Consider the following 22,689-nt stretch of genomic DNA (forward strand, 5'->3'; position numbering starts at 1 on the left):
TTTCTGGTAACATCCTAGAGAGCAGCCTCAGAAATCCAGTGTCTAAACTCCACTACACTCCGTAGGCTGATTAACGTGGGTAACCGACGATGCCTAGAGAGACCCCAATCCACCAAAGAATTTTCTAGATATATATTAGACAATGGAAAGCAGGATCTTTTCTCTACTTTTCTCTCTTCCTATGAAATGTTGAATGTTTAATTTTCACATTAAGCCTGCTTACCAGAAACACGAACACACTTCAATTGTCAAATTAGGCCACTGTCTGCCATGTTGTGCTGGAATTTATTCCAAAATGAATTTGCATAAATCAGGACAAAAAAAAGATCCTACAAGTTTTAATTTGAGGAATCTAGACCTTTTCTGACAGTACTTTCTGAAAAAAAATGACAAAATTCTGGATGGCTGCCTATTGGTTGTGTCATTTATATTGTTTCCCTTTCATTCACAAAATGCAATTGACAATCTATGGGAACTAAGAAAAACCTAAGTTTACAATTTCAGAAAGATTCTTTCAGCACTTAATGACAAATAGCAGCGAAAAAACTATCAAAATCAAAGATGGCTGCCTATCAACCAACTTGGTGGATCAGTTCCAAAATGCAATATATGCAACTACGGTCCTAGAGGAACCTTTTAAGAAGTAACATTAACAAAAATTATTTATGGAGAGACAGACAGACCACAGGACCATGGACGAAAGACAACTATAATAGCCATCCATCTAATGATAATGGGCTAATGAAGTCTATATCATGTTGATCGACTCCCAGGAAAAACAAACAACATTTATTTTGATTACAGTTTTTATTAGTATTGTTTTAGAAAAGGTACAAATACAATTTTTTATAAATTTGCACGAGACATTTTGTTGTAATGTAGATGAAATTAGACAAATGCTGTTGTAAATAGTATATACAATATCATACAGCTATAATGATTTATATTCAGCACAATTACTGGCACTAATTCAATACCCCCACAATCCATATTATGTATAGGTCTAGAAATAACTGCATCAAAACCTTAGAAATAAAAGTGACCACATACCTAAATCAGTTATTACAACTAGTGTATTATTGAATGATTATTGGACCTGTTGCTTACTCCAAGGTAGAAAGCTTAAGGTTCCAGGTCTAAACCCGATTTGGATGGCAACATTTTGTCTCAGGATAGACAGACTAACCTTCTATCTAGCTATCACAGCAAACTTATTGATTAGAACTGAATAACTTAGACATGATCCTGCATCAATTGTATCAAAAGAATATATCAGCAATTTTTCATTGTGCTGTCAATATGAACACGAGCATGCAAATTAAATGATGCAATTAAACTGAGTTCACAACCACATGAAGAAATATATCCTTTTGCACTTTCAAAGTGATGTCTTTTGAAAGCTTCACTTTTGAAATTCAAGACTGGCTTACCATAAAAATAATAATGCACATGTTCATATACATATATAATTATCATCATCACATAAACTTTATGACTAGAATTCCACGACAAATCAGTCAGTTTTGAAGACAGTCGACTCCATATCCCTGCGTGGTGGATTCAGTGGTTTTACATTGGACATGATGTGCCTAGCATAATCAGAATTATGTAAGCCAGCCTCCCGGAGCCTCGCTTCCAGTTTCATTCGAGGGTCTGAAGTCACCTGTGGCATGTAGATCAAAAGATAAGTTATAAGAAATTTGATTGATGATAGAAACTATAACACACCAGGAGCGTAGGGTCTGTTTCTGATTATTTCCCATAGATTTTCTATACTTTAGTTGTGTAATGCAACTAGAAAATTTGCCAAAAAGAGAGAAAAATAAGTTACCTGGTATCAGTTTCATAATCTTAGTCAATTAAAAAAAATGTATCTTGAAAGAAAGTTTTTTGTTTGTTAAATATTACCCATACAAATTAAGAAAATAAAAGAATTTCCTGCTATCACATTCCAATTTACTCTAATATAGTAATCTCCATCCTTTCCTCTGAGAGAGAATGTTAGTTCGATCCTATTGTTGACTATAACCAATGTGTAATCTCACCTGATTTGACGTGAAGGAGTTTACATCAAACAGTGGCCTGTTGATATTGATATCCTCTTCTACTTCTTCATTCACATGAGCTTCCCAAGCCTAAAATAATATATCAGGCCTGATGTGAGCTACCATATAGTAATATCAATAAAATAGGAGAACACAAAATGTTTACAGATTTTTGTTTCCATGCTGCTGATTTAATAGTAGCAGGAATTATAAAAGAGCATGATCATAATCGTAAGAATTTTTCTACTGACCATGTAGGTAAGGAATTAACATGAAACCATACACATGTACAATATAAAGCAAAAATTGAAATTTTATGTGTGTTTATATTGTGCTTTTGAAATGATCATTAGTCTGGTGAGAATTGATTTCTGACTGATCTACCATTGTTAGGTTTTTATACCCTATTTCAAATATACAACCTACATCAAATATTTAATATACAAGTGTGAACAATGTCCATGATGGAAGATCAAGCACCTATCCCCATCCTTCATTTCCTTTAATTTTTGAGCCACTGATGTTCCATTCTCCTTACTCCAGGGGTTACTATCACTGTCATTATATCCACCCCGGCTCTGTGTTTGATAGCAAATGAGCAGGTAGTTTTGTTGTTTGGCGTACATCAAACGAATTGAATTACAGTACACTGTGGTTAACTTTGTGACTTTGAAGTTGGGCGTCGCTCTGCTTGTAATCTTCAAAGGAAATCTCTGCAGGTCTATGATTGGTCAGTATTTTTCTGCTGAACTGCCTTCAGTTTTACTATGAGAGAATCCAGGAGTAGATATAGTGACAGTGAAAGTAACCTCTGGAGTATCAAGGATGCTGATGATTGTCTTTATGCAGTACTATAATGTGTTTAATCCCTACCTCGGTATTCTTCATCAGACGTTCTGGGTCACTCTCGGCTACTACTCGCACCTGAGAAATAAAGGAACATAAAATCAATAATGTCCATCATCTCATCATACAACATCAAACTATGCTATTATTACTGTCCAACAATAAGCCCATTTCTCGCAATAAGCCCATCCATATGCATTATCATGTAGTCAAAATATTGATAAGTTCTATGGCTGTAGTATTTCTTCCATACAAGTTTAACTCTTCACGTGCTGTTGTTGTATACAGACAATAGAAAAGTGTGACATCCCACATTTACCTGACGTTACCTGATCTGGTTAGTTGTGTCCAGCAGACAACATATGAGTTACACAATAAAATTTTATGCAAAAACAACATACTCGGTTTATAACAATCATTTTGTTAGTAAACTTCACATTTTCTGTCATGTGACCCAGATTGCTTAAATTTCCCGTGATGTGCTCCAATATTCATCACCAACGTAAACAATGTGGCAATGATCGCAATCATATGCAATCTACTGTCAGTAAAATACAAACCTTGGAAAATAAAGATATTTATGTTATTGAACAAATTTGTGTATACCATGAACATTGGTTCTCATTTTTCTGCATTATTTCGGAATACATTTTTTTTTGTAATTCCAACCTCATAACACAATTAAAATACACATTCGGCCATATTGCTCAAATGTCTGGGAGAATGTCCGGAAAATGTCCAGAACCCAGTCAGGAATTACAGTACAGAAAGAGTTAAACAAGTGCATGGTTTCCAGTTTCCACACACATCAAAGACAAAACCTACCTGAAGCCTTAATGCCTCCAAGCGTTCTTCTCTCTGTCTATCTTCCTCTTCTTTATCCTCTGCCATTCTCTTCCTCTCCTCAATCTTTCTCTGAATTTGCTCTTCTCTATAATGGACCCTACACAATAAAAGCCAAAACAAAAAATGTTTATCACTGAGTATTAAATGTACTTGGATGAAAGGATGACCATTATAGAATGTATAAGCACAACATTATCAAGCTTATGTGTTTCTTTTATAAGCATAAAAGAAATATATACAAGTACGGCACATGGTGGCAATATGATATGAAGTTTTAAATCTAATGCCTGTTTGTAATAATAACTGTTTTCATTGATTATATTTTCTTCTGTTCAATTAAACATTCTGCTGCATAATGTTTTAAAATTTAGCATATGCACTAGAATAGAAACTTATGCCAAAATAACCCATTATATACCACACAGTGATTATTAAATTCAATTTTAACGCATATTTCTGTTCCACCTCCTTCCTCTTCTCAATAAATATTAATCATTGTTAGAAGTAAAGACCCTTATATAGTTACTTAATTTTCTTAGTTTACACACCTTTCAAGGTCAAATTTCGCTTGTTCTGCCATACTTTTTTGCAGCTCCTCTAACCTCTTACGATCTTCTTCCTCTTGTTTCTTACGACGCTGCATCTGTTCTTCATGGAATTCTGTTATCTGAATAAAATAACATTATCAGAATCACAAAAACTATACACCTTGTTATTCTTTTTTACATTAAAGCAAAATTTCTGTGAAAAAAGTCAGAAGAATTATTCGGTTTGTTTGGTTTTACTTCCTATTAACAGCCAGGGTCATGCAAGGACGTGCCAGGTTTGATGGTGGATATAAAGCGGAGTACCCAAATAAAAACCTCCAACCAGCAGTCCTTTTGTGGTAACTGCCCCACATGGGATTCAATCTCACGACTCAGAGGTGGAGGGCTTGTGGTAATATATTGGGACATCTTAACCACTCAGCCAAGATGAAGAAGATAAGAATTATTAGGACACCTAATACAAATGTATACATAATAATTTTGTCTGTGTTATCAATCAAATCTGCCCTTTTGGTTCCAGTAAACACCTTTTGTTATCTTAAAATTGTATTGCATAAATCTGATTTTCTTCATCTGTTCCCCATGTTGTCCATTTGTTTGATACAATTTTCCTTTTATCTGATATAGTATTCAACACTTTTGCTATTTTTATTTACTAAAAGTGTAGTCCCTACCTTATCCTTTTCAACTGCTCTACGTTTTTTCTCGCGCTCTGCCTCCATTTTGACTTGCATCCTCATTTCTTCCTGTTGTCGCTCCAGCATTTTCTGCTGAATCATCATGGCCTCCATCTTCTGACAGCGCCACTGATGGATCTGTCCATGAACAGTAGATTGTTATATCACAAATACTCTTAGTGTGTGTTTAAGTTTGGAAATGTTATACATAAAATAATCATAGAAAATACATTATTGATCACAGATAAAAAAAATAAAGAATTCTTTAGAACCAATACCATAATGAATAATAAGTAAGCTCTAACCTTCTCAAACAGTGCTTGCTTGACTTGTTTCTGTTTACGAAGGTACTCAATCTTGACCTCTTCAAGTTCTGCAGCAATGTCTGCCTCCATAAACACAGACTTTGCTTTATAGAAAAGTTCATCTCTCGCCTTCTGCCAGGCGACCATTAACACTTGTTTACGTTTTCGGAAATACTTATTGCTTTCGCACCACTCTTCATGCATCACCTAAGTAACAAATAATGACTTGTAGTAAAAATGTTAACAATGTACACTGTAAAACAAAGTTTTGTGCTTACCAAGAAAGGTAACATATATTAATGCAGCATAATTTGTCAACGTTCATAGTTCAGGAGGTAGATACAAAAGTTCCTATCCATGAAAAGCAATCACAAACATATCATATGATCTGGCAACCATAGAAATATTTTACACATTTACATTACGTACTATGTTAGCAACAAAATTATTAAGGAACATGTTTTTGCTTCTTGTCTTCATGCATTAATGAATAACCATTGCACCGTTGAGGCAGAAATCCTATTGTAGTAGCTGGTAGCCACAAAAATGAGCGATGAACAAGGAGCTTCTATCAAAGGAACTGATCATGCCTGAAGGAATAGGATGGGCAAAGATCTCAGCTTTCAAAGAAACACATCAATAGATCTTGAGAAAGTTCAAGCAACACACCTCAGATTGTCTCTAATGGTTTACTTTATAGATAATTAGTCTAGTTAAATTCCATGTCAGAAGTACTACAGATATTTAGTCTAGCTACCATCACAGTTCCTGTGGTCTTTCTATTCCTTACCAGTTGTGCTCGGTTCATTTTAGGAAGATGTCTTCTTAGACGGTCGATAATAAATTTGCGGCGATTTGCCATTTCATGAGGATACTGATCATAGATAACACAGAAAGTATAATGATCCTCCTCTGACCAGCCACCATGCTTCCCAGAACTGAAATATACAAATACTAAATGTAATACTGTACATCTTACAAAAAAGTCCTGTGTGCTACTAAAACAACTTGCATAAGATAGGCATCAAAGTCTGTAAGACATAAATGTCCTCATCTTCATATGAAATCTGGACAAGATAGAGTGCAGGCAAACATAAAGGTAACTCTTATATGCCTCTCACTTCATGGTGGGGTATACAAATATGCTTTATTAAATATATAGATATAACAAACCTCAGTATCTGTGAATGTTGATCCTCCAAATCATGCAGCTTTTCTCTGAAGGACTCATCCATGTGAATAAATTCTTGAAGAACATTGACTTTCAGATCAAAGTCCCTACATTCAAGGTCAAATGCTGCCTCAGGTATACCTTGCTCTATATGGATGTTTGTGTCCTGTTCATCATGGACCATTTCTCCAAGCTCACCTGTAAGGCAAGAAATCAAATTGACATGTTTTATATATATAATCAAATCATATTTTAGTGAATTGAGTTATTTTCTTAATATTTATAATTTAGACTATATGAATCAAATAAAATCTGAAAAATATCTAATGTTGATTTGTGTGAGAGGTCACTACAACGAGACAACACTGAAATATCAAGAAGAACCAGGTTACTGATTACCATACATCTCTGAGGATCCTTGATATCCAACTACCCTCCAGGTTATCAAGCTACCCTCCAGGTTACCCATGCAGCTACCCTCCAGGTTACCCAACTAACCTCCAGGTTACCCAGCTAACCTCCAGGTTATCCAGCTACCCTCCAGGTTACCCAGCTACCCTCCAGGTTATCCAGCTACCCTCTAGGTTACCAAGCTATCCTCCAGGTTACCAAGCTATTCTCCAGGTTACCAAGCTATCCTCCAGGTTACCAAGCTACCCTCCAGGTTACCCAGCTATCCTCCAGGTTACCCAGCTACCCTCCAGGTTACCCAGCTACCCTCCAGGTCACCCAGCTACCCTCAAGGTTACCCAGCTACCCTCCAGGTTATCCAGCTACCCTCCAGGTTACCCAGCTACCCTCCAGGTTATCCAGCTACCCTCCAGGTTATCCAGCTACCCTCCAGGTTACCCAGCTACCTTTCAGGTTATCCAGCTACCCTCCAGGTTACCCAGCTACCCTCCAGGTTACCCAGCTACCCTCCAGGTTATCCAGCTACCCTTCAGGTTACCAAGCTACCCTCCAGGTTATCCAGTTACTCTCCAGGTTACCAAGCTACCCTCCACGGGTTACCCAGCTATCCTCCAGGTTACCCAGCTACCCTCCAGGTTATCCAGCTACCCTTCAGGTTACCCAGCTACCCTCCTGGTTACCAAGCTACCCTTCAGGTTACCCAGCTACCCTCCAGGTTACCAAGCTACCCTCCAGGTATACCCAGCTATACTCCAGGTTATCCAGTTACCCTCCAGGTTACCCAGCTACCCTCCAGGTTACCCAGCTACCCTTCAGGTTACCCAGCTACCCTCCAGGTTACCCAGCTACCCTCCAGGTTACCCAGCTACCCTCCAGGTTACCCAGCTACCCTTCAGGTTACCCAGCTACCCTTCAGGTTATCCAGCTACCCTCCAGGTTACCCAGCTACCCTCCAAGTACCCAGCTACCCTCCAAGTACCCAGCTACCATCCAGGATACCCAGCTACCCTCCAGGTTACCCAGCTACCCTCCAGGTTACCAAGCTACCCTCCAAGTACCCAGCTACCCTCCAGGTTACCCAGCTACCCTCCAAGTACCCAGCTACCCTTCAGGTTATCCAGCTACCATCCAGGATACCCAGCTACCATCCAGGATACCCAGCTACCCTCCAGGTTACCCAGCTACCCTCCAAGTACCCAGATACCCTCCAAGTACCCAGCTACCATCCAGGTTATCCAGCTACCCTCCAGGTTACCCAGCTACCCTCCAAGTACCCAGCTACCCTCCAAGTACCCAGCTACCATCCAGGTTATCCAGCTACCCTCCAGGTTACCAAGCTACCATCCAGGTAGCTACTGTTGTAGCGGAAAAGATATCACCTTCTGACTGACTTTTCCGCTACTGCAAGGTCCCTCTATAAAGGTGTGGGAAACAAAATCAGGCACGACCGACCATCGATTATGTCTTATCAAAAATTATTCCGATCAAACACGGCTTTGACACATACCTGGATGTTAGTAGGGGATGTTATTCTAGCTGTAGACGTCGAGTTTTTAACTTTATCACCATTATTTAATCAGATACATGCATTTGAATCCAATGTTGACAATTTCTCAGCTAAAATCGAGCGACATTTTGTAAACTACCGCCGCGCATGCGCCAGTCTCCAATAACATTACTTGTGAGGCCCATTAGGGGTGATGATATTTCCATTATGTCTTGCAGGCCTACAGATATTCATGAAACCCGTGCAATGGATAGACAGACAATTTGATTATAAATATACATAAAAAAATATGATAAAGAGGAAAAGAAAATATTTTTTTTATTTCATTCTTTAAGTTAAAAAAAAAATGTAAAAAAACAAGAGATCCCAGAGGGATCTTGGCGCCCACCAAAGAATGATCTATGTCTGACAATGGAAAGAGGGATCTTTTCTCTGCTTTTCAAACTTTTGCAAACATACTACATATAAAATTTGAGACAGATCGCTTCAGTACTTTCTGAGAAATAGCAGTAACAAACTTCAACTATCAAAATCCAAGATGGCTCCTTGGCGGCCATCTTGTAAATCGATCGGTCCCAAATCGAAATATGCACAACTAGGGCCATAGAGGAACCTATATATGAAATTTGAGACAGATTCATTCAATACTTTCTGAGAAATAGTGATAACAAACTTTAACTATCAAATTCCAAAATGGCAGCCTGGCGGCCATTTTGTTGTCCGATCGATCCAAAAACGCATTATGCACAACAAGAGCCCTAGGGAAACCTACATATGAAATATGAGAAAGATCCCTTCAGTACTTTGTGAGAAATAGCGATAACAAACTTTAACTATCAAATTCCAAGATGGCAGCCTGGCGGCCATTTTGTTGACCGATCGATCCAAAAACGCATTATGCACAACAAGAGCCCTAGGGAAACCTACATATGAAATATGAGAAAGATCCCTTCAGTACTTTGTGAGAAATAGCGATATTAATCTTTAACTATCAAAATCCAAGATGGCTGCCTGGTGGCCATTTTGTTGACCGATCGATCCAAAAACGCATTATGCACAACTAGGGCCCTAGGGGAACCTACATATGAAATTTGAGAAAGATCCCTTCAGTACTTTCTGAGAAATAGCGATAACAAACTTTAAGTATTAAAATCCAAGATGGCTGCCTGGCGGCCATCTTGTTAACCGATTGGTCCCAAAATGCAATATGCACAACTAGGGCCCTAGGGGAACCTACATATGAAATTTGAGAAAGATCCCTTTAGTACTTTCTGAGAAATAGCGATAACAAACTTTAAGTATTAAAATCCAAGATGGCTGCCTGGCGGCCATCTTGTTAACCGATTGGTCCCAAAATGCAATATGCACAACTAGGGCCCTAGGGGAACCTACATATGAAATTTGAGAAAGATCCCTTCAGTACTTTCTGAGAAATAGCGATAACAAACTTTAAGTATCAAAATCCAAGATGGCTGCCTGGCGGCCATCTTGTTAACCGATTGGTCCCAAAATGCAATATGCACAACTAGGGCCCTAGGGGAACCTACATATGAAATTTGAGAAAGATCTCTTCAGTACTTTCTGAGAAATAGCGATAACAAACTTTAAGTATCAAAATCCAAGATGGCTGCCTGGCGGCCATCTTGTTAACCGATTGGTCCCAAAATGCAATATGCACAACTAGGGCCCTAGGGGAACCTACATATGAAATTTGAGAAAGATCCCTTCAGTGCTTTCTGAGAAATAGCGATAACAAGAATTGTTAACGGACGGACGGAAGGACGGACGGACCACGGACAAAAAGCGATTTGAATAGCCCACCATCTGATGATGGTGGGCTAAAAATGATTATAACAAAATTAAAAAAAAATCATAGTTTGTTTTGAAAAAAAATTTCAATTCATCATCAGCATCTGTATTTTTTGGAAAGTTTTATTTCTAATTGTTTTTATTTTTAGAATGATTAATTATTATCATTTATGTCAAACTTATTGAATTTATTTTTATTTGGAAAGTGCATACATGTGTTTTAATTTTTTTTCATAACTCAACTGCAGGATTTTTCTGTAGTTTGTTTATATGTAAATGTAAGCCTAACAACATTAAACATAATAAACCAAGCTAATTATAAAGTTTAAACTTTATTTGAATTGTAGGTGATTTTCTTTGATGTCAAATTAAATTCTGATTGATGAAGATAATTGGAAATGGAAGATATTCTTGATGTTTTCTTCATCAACACACATTAGCATGGTAAAGTTATTTGGAAATGCAGTATATAATTTATACAAGAGATCCCAGAGGGATCTTGGCGCCCACCTAAGAACGATCTTTGTCTGACAAAGGAAAGAGGGATCTTTTCTCTGCTTTTCAAGCTTTTACTACATATTACTACACAAGAAATTTGAGAAAGATCCTTGACTACTTTCTGAGATATATTACAGTAACAAACTTCAATTATCAAAATCCAAGATGGCTACCTGTCGGTCATCTTGTTCACCGAACAGTCCTAAAATGCAAAATGCACAACTAGACCCCTAGAAGAACCTGCACATACAATTTGAGACAGATCCTTTCAGTACATTCTTAGACATAGCGGAAAAAAACTTCAATTGTCAAAATCCAAGATGGCGTCTTGTCGGCCATCTTGGACACCGATCGATACCAAAATGCAATATGCATAACCAGGGACCTTGGGGAACCTGCACATGAAATTTGAGACAGATCCCTTCAGTATTTTCTAAGTAATAGTGGTAACAAGCTTCAATTCTCAAAATCCAAGATGGCGGCCTGTCGGCCATCTTGTTCATCGATCGCTCCCAAAATGCAATATGCACAACTAGGGCTCTAGGGGAACCTGTACATGAAATTTGAGAAGAATTCTTTTGGCACTTTCTGAGAAATAGCGGTAACAAAATTTAACTATCAAAATCCAAGATGGCGGCCTTTCGGCCATCTTGTTCATCAATCAGTCCCAAAATGCAATATGCACAACAAAGCCCCTGGGGAAACCTGCACATGCAATTTGAGACAGATCCCTTCAGTGCTTTCTGAGAAATAGCTGTAACAAACTTCAATTGTCAAAATCCAAGATGGCGGCCTCTCGGCCATCTTGTTCACCGATCAGTCCCAAAATGCAATATGCACAACTAGGGCTCTAGGGGAACTTACATGTGAAATTTGAGAAAGATCCCTTCAGTACATTCTGAGAAATAGCGGTAACAAACTTTAACTATCAAAATCCAAGATGGCTGCCTGGCGGCCATTTTGTTGACCGATTGGTCCCAAAATACAATATGCACAACTAGGGCCCTAGGTGAACCTCCATATAAAATTTGAGGAACATCACTTCAGTACTTTCTGAGAAATAGCGGTAACAAAATTTAACTATCAAAATCCAAGATGGCGGCCTGGCGGCCATCTTGTTCATCAATCAGTCCCAAAATGCAATATGCACAACTAAGCCCCTAGGGAAACCTGCACATGCAATTTGAGACAGATCCCTTCAGTGCTCTCTGAGAAATAGCTGTAACAAACTTCAATTGTCAAAATCCAAGATGGCGGCCTGTCGGCCATCTTGTTCACCGATCAGTCCCAAAATGCAATATGCACAACTAGGGCTCTAGGGGAACCTGTACATGAAATTTGAGAAGAATTCTTTTGGTACTTTCTGAGAAATAGCGGTAACAAACTTTAGATTATCAAAATCCAAGATGGCGGCCTGTCGGCCATCTTGTTAACCGATTGGTCTCAAAATGCAATATGCACAACAAGGCCCCTAGGGGAACTTCCATGTGAAATTTGAGAAAGATCCCTTCAGTACATTCTGAGAAATAGCGGTAACAAACTTTAACTATCAAAATCCAAGATGGCTGCCTGGCGGCCATTTTGTTGACCGATTGGTCCCAAAATACAATATGCACAACTAGGGCCCTAGGTGAACCTCCATATAAAATTTGAGGAACATCACTTCAGTACTTTCTGAGAAATAGCGGTAACAAGAATTGTTAACGGACGGAAGGACGGACGGACGGAAGGACGGACGACGGACCACGGACAAAAAGCGATTTGAATAGCCCACCATCTGTTGATGGTGGGCTAATAAAATGTGGCATGTGTATCGACGGAAGAAATGTACGTGTCTGAAATTTTATTGATATTGATTATAAGTATCATAATTATAGCTGACATATTCATTTATGAATTATAAAAAATATGAGAACAGAGATAATCAGGAATAGTTTCTGATGCTAGAATTTATAAGAATATTTCCACAAATTTCCATTCCTAAATGATAATGTCAAAGTAAAAATTGTATTACCCATGCTATCTACAATTTATAAATATACAAGTACTGTGTGCATTGTTAAAAAATGCAAAAAAAAAAAATAAAAAAAATAAAAAATCATGGAAAATGTGTCAAGACATATTGGAAATAGACAAGATAAGAGTCATTTATTATTTTATAGGCCTATATATATTTGTTTGTTTATTTTATATGAATTTCTTACTACCAATTTCATTTCTCAGAATGCTTAAAGAAACTTAAATATTGTGTATTCATTTCAGTGATTTTACTATTTGATTTCATTTTAAAAATGATAGGCCAACTCCTGATCAATGAAAACATCGCCAAAATACCCGAATTTTTAGACCTACTCCTTTCATATGAATCATATATGCGTGTCTCCCAATATGCCTCACATGTAATGTTCTCGGAGGTTGGCGCATGCGCGGCGGTAGTTTACAAAATGTCGCTCGATTTTAGCCGAGAAATTGACAACATTGGATTCAAATGCATCTATCTGATTAAATAATGGTGATAAAGTTAAAAACTCAACGTCTACAGCTAGAATAACATCCCCTACTAACATCCAGGTATGTGTCAAAGCCGTGTTTGATCGGAATAATTTTTGACAAGACATAATCGATGGTCAGTCGTGCCTGATTTGGTTCCCCACACCTTTATAGAGGGACCTTGCAGTAGTGGAAAAGTCAGTCAGAATGTGATATCTTTTCCGCTACAACAGTAGCTACCATCCAGGATGCCCAGCTACCCTCCAGGTTACACCATGGTGTTATTACTGTGTTATCCTACATCCTACTTATGAACCTTTTCTCCTACTTACCCATGCCTAACTCTCGCTCCAGACTCTGTTGTTCATATCTAAGTCTCTCCATCACCTGTTTCTGTTGATCTTTGACAGAGTTTATAGTCTGCTTTATCTCCATGTGCTTCTGAACAATATCCGGAGATCCCATTTTAAGTTCAGCCATATTTTCTTGCAGCCAAAATTGTAGGTCCTCACTGTTTATTAGATACAGATCGAAAAAGATTTAGCAAAGCTGAACACCACACTATAATAACCAATCATTACGTTACTATATTTTCTTTCCTTGTAACAGGCTTTATTTTACTGTTAGCTCATTCATCCATGAAAATTAAAAATGAACTATCCCAATCTTTAAATCAGAGGAGTTTAAATGTGTCTTCATGGGTAAATGAGTTAATAAAATATTCTGAAATAATTACTGGTAATTCAGATTACAAATATTTACCTGTTTTTTTATCAAAACACAAATGTTAATTATTGGGTACTAAATATTTGTTCATGTTGTATCTGACTTACAGACAAAACACAGAAGTTAATAATTGGGTACTACATATTTGTTCATATTGTATCTGACTTTCAGACAAAACCAAGAATATTATATTTTTCTTGAAACATCTTACCGTAATTCCCACACAGGCTCAGCTGTCTGTGTTTTGAACTTCCCAAATTGCTGATCGAGATGTGATTCATAATCTTCGAATTCCTGGTACATATTGGTACATGGTCCTGTCTCCGTCACGTGGTCTCGTCTATGTCGCTCAATCTCACCCTGAAGTCGCTTTCTGAGACTGTTTAATCGAATAAACTCTTTCTGCCACACAAGCTTATGTTGTTTATTTAGATTGTTTTCTTTTGTTTGCTTGGACATTTGCTCAATCTTCTTAACTTTGAGCAGAGATTTGTGGGCTGAGAATTTTTTCTCTGCAGCCAAAAGTTTAAGTTTATCATAGTCCACATCTTTGTATTTGTTGCTTCGCACACCATTGTTGATCCTCATCACAATCCGATCTGTCACAAAAAAATATCTGATTACTTTTAGCATACAACAATTAAAGTAAATTCTCAAATTCTTATACATTTTATATAAGTCTCAGAGTCTTATATATAAGTAGTCTTCCAATATATCTTGAGTAAAACAATCGTTCTATGAACAGATAATGAAAGACAAAACTGTTCTTGATTACAGTTCTTGAATTGTGTTGAAAATATTCTAGAATGTTAGTTCAAGAACACTAAGTTAAGAAATTCAGATGTTCTATAAGTGTTCTTCACAGGGGTTTCAATATCAGGCGGTACCCAGTACTTTTTGCTGGTTGAACCTGGCTGTGGTACCGCCTGATTTGGGCTGAATCACATTAGATAGCATACAGATGGTATAGAAAAGTACCCCCTGAAATTGCAATTGTACCGCCTCTCCTGAAAGATAATGAAACCTCTAATTCTTGACTAGATCTTAACATTTTAGAGAATAGTTTAAGAATAAACTAACAGACAAAATTTCCTGAAAATGGTCATATTTCACTGTCATGATGATTTCATCTCGGATGTTAACAACTCAATTTGAAATATTAAGAAATTCACACTAAAATAAAATGTGGAGAAATCTGTAACAGAATAACAAGATATTCACTATACATGTATTACCTATCTCCTCAAACAAGACTTTCTCCTATATTACCTGTCTCATCAGAGGTGTACTGAGTGACAAAGTCCCTGGAGGTATCAAACCCTCGCTTAGGGGTCCCCATCTTTTCTGTTATTGTCTCTGCTGACCTCTATGTCATATTTATCTGAAAGGAAACATAAAGAACTCATTCATATTCCAAAATGGCAGCTCTAAGTGTACATCCTATCAAAAGGGCACTAGCATGTGACCTAGGCTATACAACACTACAGCCTATATCTAGCTTGATAAATAAAATGTGATTTTACACAATATACAATATTTCACTTTTCTGTCAAATCAAATATGTTTATTACACATCTACATCTACTTATGTTATAATGACTATTTTTTACCTTGTAACAGGGGAAGAGAAAATGTAGTAGCCCAGGTTTGAACGTCATAAGATCACATATCCTTGCAATACAGGGGTTTGAGATCCCATCACGACGTGGGTAAAGTACAATTTTCCGTCGATTATAGTCCCACCATCCGGTGATTTTAACGTCATAATTTAAAGTGAGATTTGTGACGTCATAATCACCGGATGGTGGGACTAATCGACGGTAAATTGTACTTTACCGACCTCATTTTGGGATCTTGAAACTACCGTATTAGGCTTGCTCAATTTGTAAGAGGAGAGGAGAAAATTTATGAGCCATATTTTAGCTACCTGATTACACTTGATTTAGCTACTGTTGTAGCGGAAAAGATATTACCTTCTGACTCATGTTATATCTTTTCTGCTACAACAGTATATCTACCAATGATCAACAGCTATCCCCAGTCCAAATCCGCTACATTGAATTTCTAATTGACGATTGCATTTGTTTTTATCTGTTATATTGTAGCGGGATTGGACTGTGTCAATCATTTGTCGAATCCCGGTCTGGCCGCTACATGTACATTTTCTCCTCTCCTGTTACAATATCTTGTAAACAAATATCAATAGACTGCTTGACATTCCAATTAGCATGATGAACATCGTAATCGACAGTTAAAAAGCAAAACAAAACTAAAAAAACCATGATTATAATATGATGACCAGTTCACTAAAAAGTATCAGCTCAATCATAATGTCATCAACATGAACAACACCTGAACACAGTGCATGGAGTTCTAAACCGACTGACGACCTTTTTTGACAAGAAAAATAACCCATCCCTATTTACGGTTGGTAAATTAAAACACGCCTTTAAGTTATATAATTTATTGAAATGTGGTATAAGTAATATCCAATCAATTATTAGTCACACTGAACACGCGCCATCACGGTAAAAACAATGTGAATATTAAAATTGTTTACCTTCCCTACCACATCCGCCATTTTGGTCAAATCTACTACGAAAACCGACGACAGGAACACTTTTTCCGGATATTTTCCCGCGGAAGTAGGAGTTAGAGTTATCTCTCTTACTTCATATTGGATGTCTGCTTGTTTTATGTGCTGTAAAAGAACGCTGTTTTCCTTTCCTTCCAAGACTCGAACACTGTCATGGTAAGCAAATCATAACTTAATTGCGACATTTAATTGAATTATGCTAGTATAATTTTGTATTGCATTATTGGATTAGTTTTTTTAAACTAGTAAATCTTGAAATCAAAAGCGAAACATGTTTGAATATTGCATGTGCTTTGTTATAAATGTGTCTTTTAGTATAACATTGTATCGAATCAGATCATTGTCACATTTTGATAGGTCAGACCTGGTCAAAACTACAGGTGCTTGAAATTCTGACTCTTAAATAAAATTAAAAAATATGACAATGCCCTCTATCAAGGATTTATAAGTGTATATACGTCCTTGCCTCTACTGTTTATCAGTATGTATATTTTAAAAAGTTATTATAAAAATAATGCTATTTACTCCAGCCATAATGTGATACTTTTATAGTATCAATATATATATATATATATATATATATATATTTGAGTCAGAACGTCAAGCACCTGTACATTTATTAAAAGGAGCCCAGAGATCTGATACTTACACTGTGGGCGAATCCAACTTTGGAAGCACCTTCCCATTTGTTTATTCATATTGAGGACCTTGGCCTTCATTTAATTTTCATTGATTTATGATAATGAGAAAGATTCTTGGAAACTATCCAGTACATATTTGACCTGTTAGTATCTGGTGTGACATTAAATCCCAAGTGTGTTCAATAATGACTTTGACTGCATTTGCCATATGTTGTTCAAGGTTGCAAGGGTAAGTATATACTGTATATACCCACATATTATACGAAAGCCAATAATATACAATTTAAAGGTATAGTGATTTGATGCCTTATTGCATTGTTATATATGCAAATCATATATGTATAATAAATAATGTCATAATCAATTGGGTTGCAGACTTTGAATTGAGTAAATGCAGATTGATGCAGACTCATGCCATGGGACCCTTGTTTATGTACTGGTATGTTGTTCTCTTATCTATAACTATAATTCATATTATTTCTTACACTAGCTGGTCTTCGGGTGATAATTTGACAGAACCAATATTTTCCCATCATTCTTTTTCTTCATAATGGATATGGAAGAAAAAATCCCAGACAAAAATATTGACCAAAAAGAGAGCGACTGCTGTTTGTTTGTCAGATATCCATGCAGATACCAAACAACAGCATGGTTAGATTGCCTCAGTCTTCAATCTGTCATCATGGAAAATAACTCTTCACTGGAATAGCATTTATGTACCACTCGATCTTTCTACAAGAGGTAAAAAGAAAAATGATTTTAAAAGCACTGTCTGATATCATTAAATTACATAATATTTAATACATAATTTTTTTATTCTCCTTTTGTACATGCCTGAGAGTATGAGCATTAAAGCACAAATTAAATCTGATTGTTAAGTGGATTACAACATTTGAATGATTGGGTTTACTTAAATGATAGTGTCATGCATTCAAATTAATGTACTGTGTATGTTAGAAAAATTATGAGAAAGTTTATATCCTGCTTTAAAGGGTAAAGTTAGAAGAAATGTCTTGAGACTTTTTTTCAATTTCCATGGTAACAGGATATTATGGGGATCCTTACATGATATCAAGCTAACCAATGGTGGTAGTTGACTCCTGATATAACGGTGTTACATGATGATGTAAGTGGCTATAATTGAAGGAAAAGTGGTTAAGGTCATTTGGAGGTCAAGTACTGACTCCTATATATATCTGTAATGTACAAATAAAGTGAGAGATTTTATTTCATTGAGCTACTGAAGTCCCTACAGTGGAACTTGGTTGATACGAACTCGGGTAATTTGATAACCCGGCTTAACTGAAGCCCTCAAAAAAAGAATAAAGATTTTTAAAAGATTTCTTTTGTTGTGTATTTGAAATAAATTGATAATGCGAAAAAAAAATTGTGAAGATTGGAATATCATATAAAATGTCTATAAACCTGACATACACATAAATAATATTTATCACATATTGGTGACAATTTACGTAACACCTTAATTAATTACAGCCACCCAGAATTTACCTGATTTATCTGGTCATTGTTAAAAGATATAGGATAGAAATTCCGTCTCTGATTAAATCTAAAGATTGATGTGTTTTCTCTGGTATTATCTATTTATAGGTGTATACAGGATATGGGAAATTAATTCTGTAATTTACACGATTAATAATGTTGACATTGTTTATTGTTATTTACTGGGTGGAAACTTCCTTTACGAACGTTTTTATAACACATGTCAGGTGACTCAGGTCTTCATGAGTAGATTAAAGCCCTAATGCTATAAATGATGATCAGCATTACAATATACCATTGATAGTTTGATTACAATATTAGTCAGAATTAATGGGCAAACCAATTAACATATAATATGGAGATTTAAATCTTATTATAAAGTCTGAGTTATGCCACACCTTAAAAAATTAAATCTAGACCGGTTTACCAATAGTTTATGTATATTGAAATTATGCACTTATTTTATTGCTGATCTTAAATTTCAGCCTAAGCCTTTTAAAAGATATAAGATTTTAAAAATGGCTGTTATGTGAGATAGCTATTAATGATATTTAGTAATCATTTTGGGTATATTGTACATGGATGTATTTTTATAACTGCTTTTCAAGGTGATCATGGTAGTGGAGAGCTTATGATATCTTGACCTTTTTTTCTGTAAAAGCTTGCTTTTCCAGTATTGCTACGGCCCGGATGACCCACTAATTTAAATGCGATTGACCTCTCATTTGCATGCGATTTTTTCTATTTTCCTCTTTCTAGAACAAATATTCTGCCATAGTGCAGTTAAACAACTTCTATGGTATTTCATTAAATAGAATAGTTTCAAACATGTCTACAAAAACTATAGCATGAACGTCTATAATTGAAAAATAGTAAGGATAATTTGCATCAGTGGTAGCGATCGGTGGCCTAATTCTCGCCAGCATTTGCATATATTTATGTAAACATCCGGTTTGGGTAACACTAAATAAAGGAATTGTCAGGATTTTGGTATGTAAGTATCTAATTGTAGTTTGATGTGTACATTCATAATCTATTATATAATGACAATTTTTTAATTCATCCCGACGTAAGAAAGATACAAAAGTTGTTTGTTTTTACATGTATTATATTGATAGTCATTTTGGAGAACAGGTACGTTCGTATAGTGATCATGTCATTACGATGGCCCACTGAATTTAACCAAGTCTCACTCAAACAGACGCTTGTTAACTACGTACGCGTCAAGCGTCTGGGTGATCTATGCAGAAGCTAACAAACACGATAAATTCTGAGTTACGTTGGTTCCTTATCATTTCGCACGGATTGTCAACTGACGCATCCTTTCATTAACGAGGGAATATTTAATACACGGATACAGATACAATGAAATATCGTGACACTCAGCAATAGTGTAAATGGCCGAATGTAAGCAAAGACGTCATCACGCAAAGCGGACCTGTGATGTAAACTTGCAAGTCAAGAAATATTTTCCATTTAATTATCGAGCGTAATAAGTGCATTCTCATATCTGAAAAACACCGAAGAATATTTGAACACTGCATGTTGCAATGCATGTTGCAAGCCACTTTGCTAGTAAACTACGGAATTCTTTTCGTATTTGGAGACAGAAGCAGTGAAAATCGTAAGTTTCATTTCGTTTTGCTTCTTTGCCTATCATGCCTTATAATGGGTCGGTATATTATTATATGAACTATTTGACAGACATCGGCACATGAAGTGAACTTACAACATCATGAGTATGTGTGAATTCCTGCTAACATCCATATAATCGACGTTTTACTTTATTACTACGCAACAAAATTGAATATCACTTTAAATTTGAAGTAGTTTGTTGTTACAGTATATAATTAGCAGTTGACCAGATTCATTTTTGGTATTATTTTCTAATGCGATGACATCAAATTTAATATTAATGCATAGAGTCAATTTACCAGATTGTCAATATGTCTATAAACATCACAAAGCATGTGTTTATTTGTAGGCAAAACAATGCATGATCAAGGATTTATAAGTGAGAAGGATTCGTGTCTGTCTCTTTACATTACTAAACACCACGCGAGACGCTTATGAACCGGGAATAAAAACCGTTTTTCTCAACAAATACTTGTCTTATCGAGTCAAACGAAACACCATTGTAAAGTTTATTAAATTTCACGACGTTTATAACTTGCTTTAAAGACGGAATGTTTAGGGGATATGTCTTAAATTTTCGTTAAAAAATCGACAGCTCATGAAATGACAGCACCGCTTCAGAAAGTAAGACGGTAACCCTCGCACCCGCAAGCTACATCAAAGGCTGCGCCGGCGGATATCAAAGGAAAATCAGTCGTCGCCCAACGTCACGGACGTATATGAGAAGGATAAGTCACACAGGGTTTTGGGGAAGTCCAAGGCAGGCGCTTTTGTGTTTGTGCACTGACCGTGACATTGGGCGACGACTGATTTTCCTTTGATATCCGCCGGCGCAGCCTTTGATGTAGCTTGCGGGTGCGAGGGTTACCGTCTTACTTTCTGAAGCGGTGCTGTCATTTCATGAGCTGTCGATTTTTTAACGAAAATTTAAGACATATCCCCTAAACATTCCGTCTTTAAAGCAAGTTATAAACGTCGTGAAATTTAATAAACTTTACAATGGTGTTTCGTTTAGCTCGATAAGACAAGTATTTGTTGAGAAAAACGGTTTTTTATTCCCGGTTCATAAGCGTCTCGCGTGGTGTTTAGTAATGTAAAGAGACAGACACGAATCCTTCTCACTTATAAATCCTTGCCCAACGTCACGGTCAGTGCACAAACACAAAAGCGCCTGCCTTGGACTTCCCCAAAACCCTGTGTGACTTATCCTTCTCATATACGTCCTTGGCATGATATAGATCCATACACAATACATACATATGTGTGTAATACACATGTGAATACAGAATTTATTTAGATAAATAGAAGAATAGTAATGCTAGATTTATTTAAGACAATTAATATCTGGGATTTCGAAATTGGCGGTATGAACTTAAAACATTGATTAAACAGTCACTACATATATAACTTCATGGATTCAGAGAATTTATAATAACACTTACCAAAATAAACAATAACCTGTGCACTGTAATATATCATACATGGTAAATTTACACTTGCTCAATATTACAGTATTTGGTTTAAAGTAAGTTTTGCTAGCAGAAAAAAAACATTGTATTTTATCAATGTGTATCAGGTATAGGAGACAAATTAATTATGATGCTAATATATTAAAGATGCTTCACCGCTGACAAATGGTATTTTTTCACTATCAAAAACGGCAGCAGACAATTTAGTAGTTTTCTTCAGTTACAAAAGTTACTTACTTTACACCATTACCGCCGTTGAAACGTTTGAGCTCCAATTTCACTTAAAGTTAAAAATATAAATAAAATAATTAATTGCATCCCGAAAAAATTCTGTAGCACTATATCCTATATGGAATGAAGTACTGATTGCGCTTGACCCAAAGGCAAAATTAATTATTTTATATTATTTTTTGTGTTAATTAGACTTATGCAACACGATTAAACACTAATTATTGTTCAAATGATGAATATCATTTATACTCTGTCGGCGGTGGAGCATCTTTAACTCAAAGTACTTGTGTACACGAGTCCAATTTCTTCCTTTTGTCATTGTAAGATGATTTCTGTAACTTTTTTATTACAAATTAAGAATATTGATATATATGTTAAATTTTATAATTACAGGACTCATTGGCTAGTCATCTGAAGCAGAATCATAATTGTTGAAGACTGGAGATTATCAGGATTACTTTGGAAGCAGTGAAATGATTCTAAGGATGACTACCAGGCATATATTAAACTAGCTGCGACAACATACATGTAGCTCTGGACAACAAGCATATGGATTGGCGCTTCTCATTCGCATTGTTTCGTAATGCCAATTAAAACACAAAAATACAAAAAAGTAAATCCAGTATATTTGCAACTTTTGCAAAGAGTTGTCACCATTTGACATACTGCCGATTGTTATCAATCTGTGGAGAGATAGAAGGTGTTTAAACTTTTAACTTCACAGACTGACTCACATGT

The 22,689-nt window shown here is 36.2% G+C and overlaps 2 protein-coding genes across 3 annotated transcripts in view; one reads left to right on the forward strand and one right to left on the reverse strand.

Annotated features, from left to right (window-relative positions):
- Window positions 1–797: 797 nt before the first annotated feature.
- LOC138314711 (coiled-coil domain-containing protein 148-like) lies at window positions 798–16,617 on the reverse strand. The gene is made up of 13 exons (XM_069255195.1): window positions 16,440–16,617; window positions 15,149–15,260; window positions 14,091–14,478; window positions 13,486–13,664; window positions 6,441–6,636; window positions 6,058–6,205; window positions 5,268–5,474; window positions 4,960–5,100; window positions 4,286–4,404; window positions 3,717–3,834; window positions 2,919–2,969; window positions 2,046–2,135; window positions 798–1,663 (listed from the first exon to the last, which is right to left on the reverse strand). Exons 2-13 carry the CDS (start codon window positions 15,216–15,218, stop codon window positions 1,514–1,516), a joined length of 1,857 nt encoding a protein of 618 aa, XP_069111296.1. The 5' UTR covers window positions 15,219–15,260; window positions 16,440–16,617; the 3' UTR covers window positions 798–1,513.
- LOC138314712 (transmembrane protein 198-like) overlaps window positions 16,563–22,689 on the forward strand; it is a 76,620-nt gene continuing 70,493 nt past the window's right edge. Inside the window, exons 1-2 of one of the 2 annotated variants that reach the window (XM_069255197.1) lie at window positions 16,563–16,631; window positions 17,492–17,555. The gene's annotated coding sequence lies outside the window, so the exon portion shown is untranslated. The remainder of the gene's footprint in view (window positions 16,632–17,491; window positions 17,556–22,689) is intronic. The other variant, XM_069255198.1, reaches the window with a different exon arrangement.

The sequence above is a fragment of the Argopecten irradians genome, chromosome 2 (assembly GCF_041381155.1).
Source record: "Argopecten irradians isolate NY chromosome 2, Ai_NY, whole genome shotgun sequence".
Lineage (NCBI taxonomy): Eukaryota > Metazoa > Mollusca > Bivalvia > Pectinida > Pectinidae > Argopecten > Argopecten irradians.

What these genes read in the sequence shown, in the direction of transcription:
- LOC138314711 (XM_069255195.1), bottom strand. Translation starts at nt 15,218, where the DNA reads ATGGGGACCCCTAAGCGAGGGTTTGATACCTCCAGGGACTTTGTCACT. An exon ending in GCGAAATTTGACCTTGAAAG is followed by an intron (nt 3,835 to 4,285) that starts GTGTGTAAACTA and finishes TTTATTGTGTAG; the next exon opens with GGTCCATTATAGAGAAGAGC. An exon ending in TGGAGGCATTAAGGCTTCAG is followed by an intron (nt 2,970 to 3,716) that starts GTAGGTTTTGTC and finishes TTTATTTCTCAG; the next exon opens with GTGCGAGTAGTAGCCGAGAG.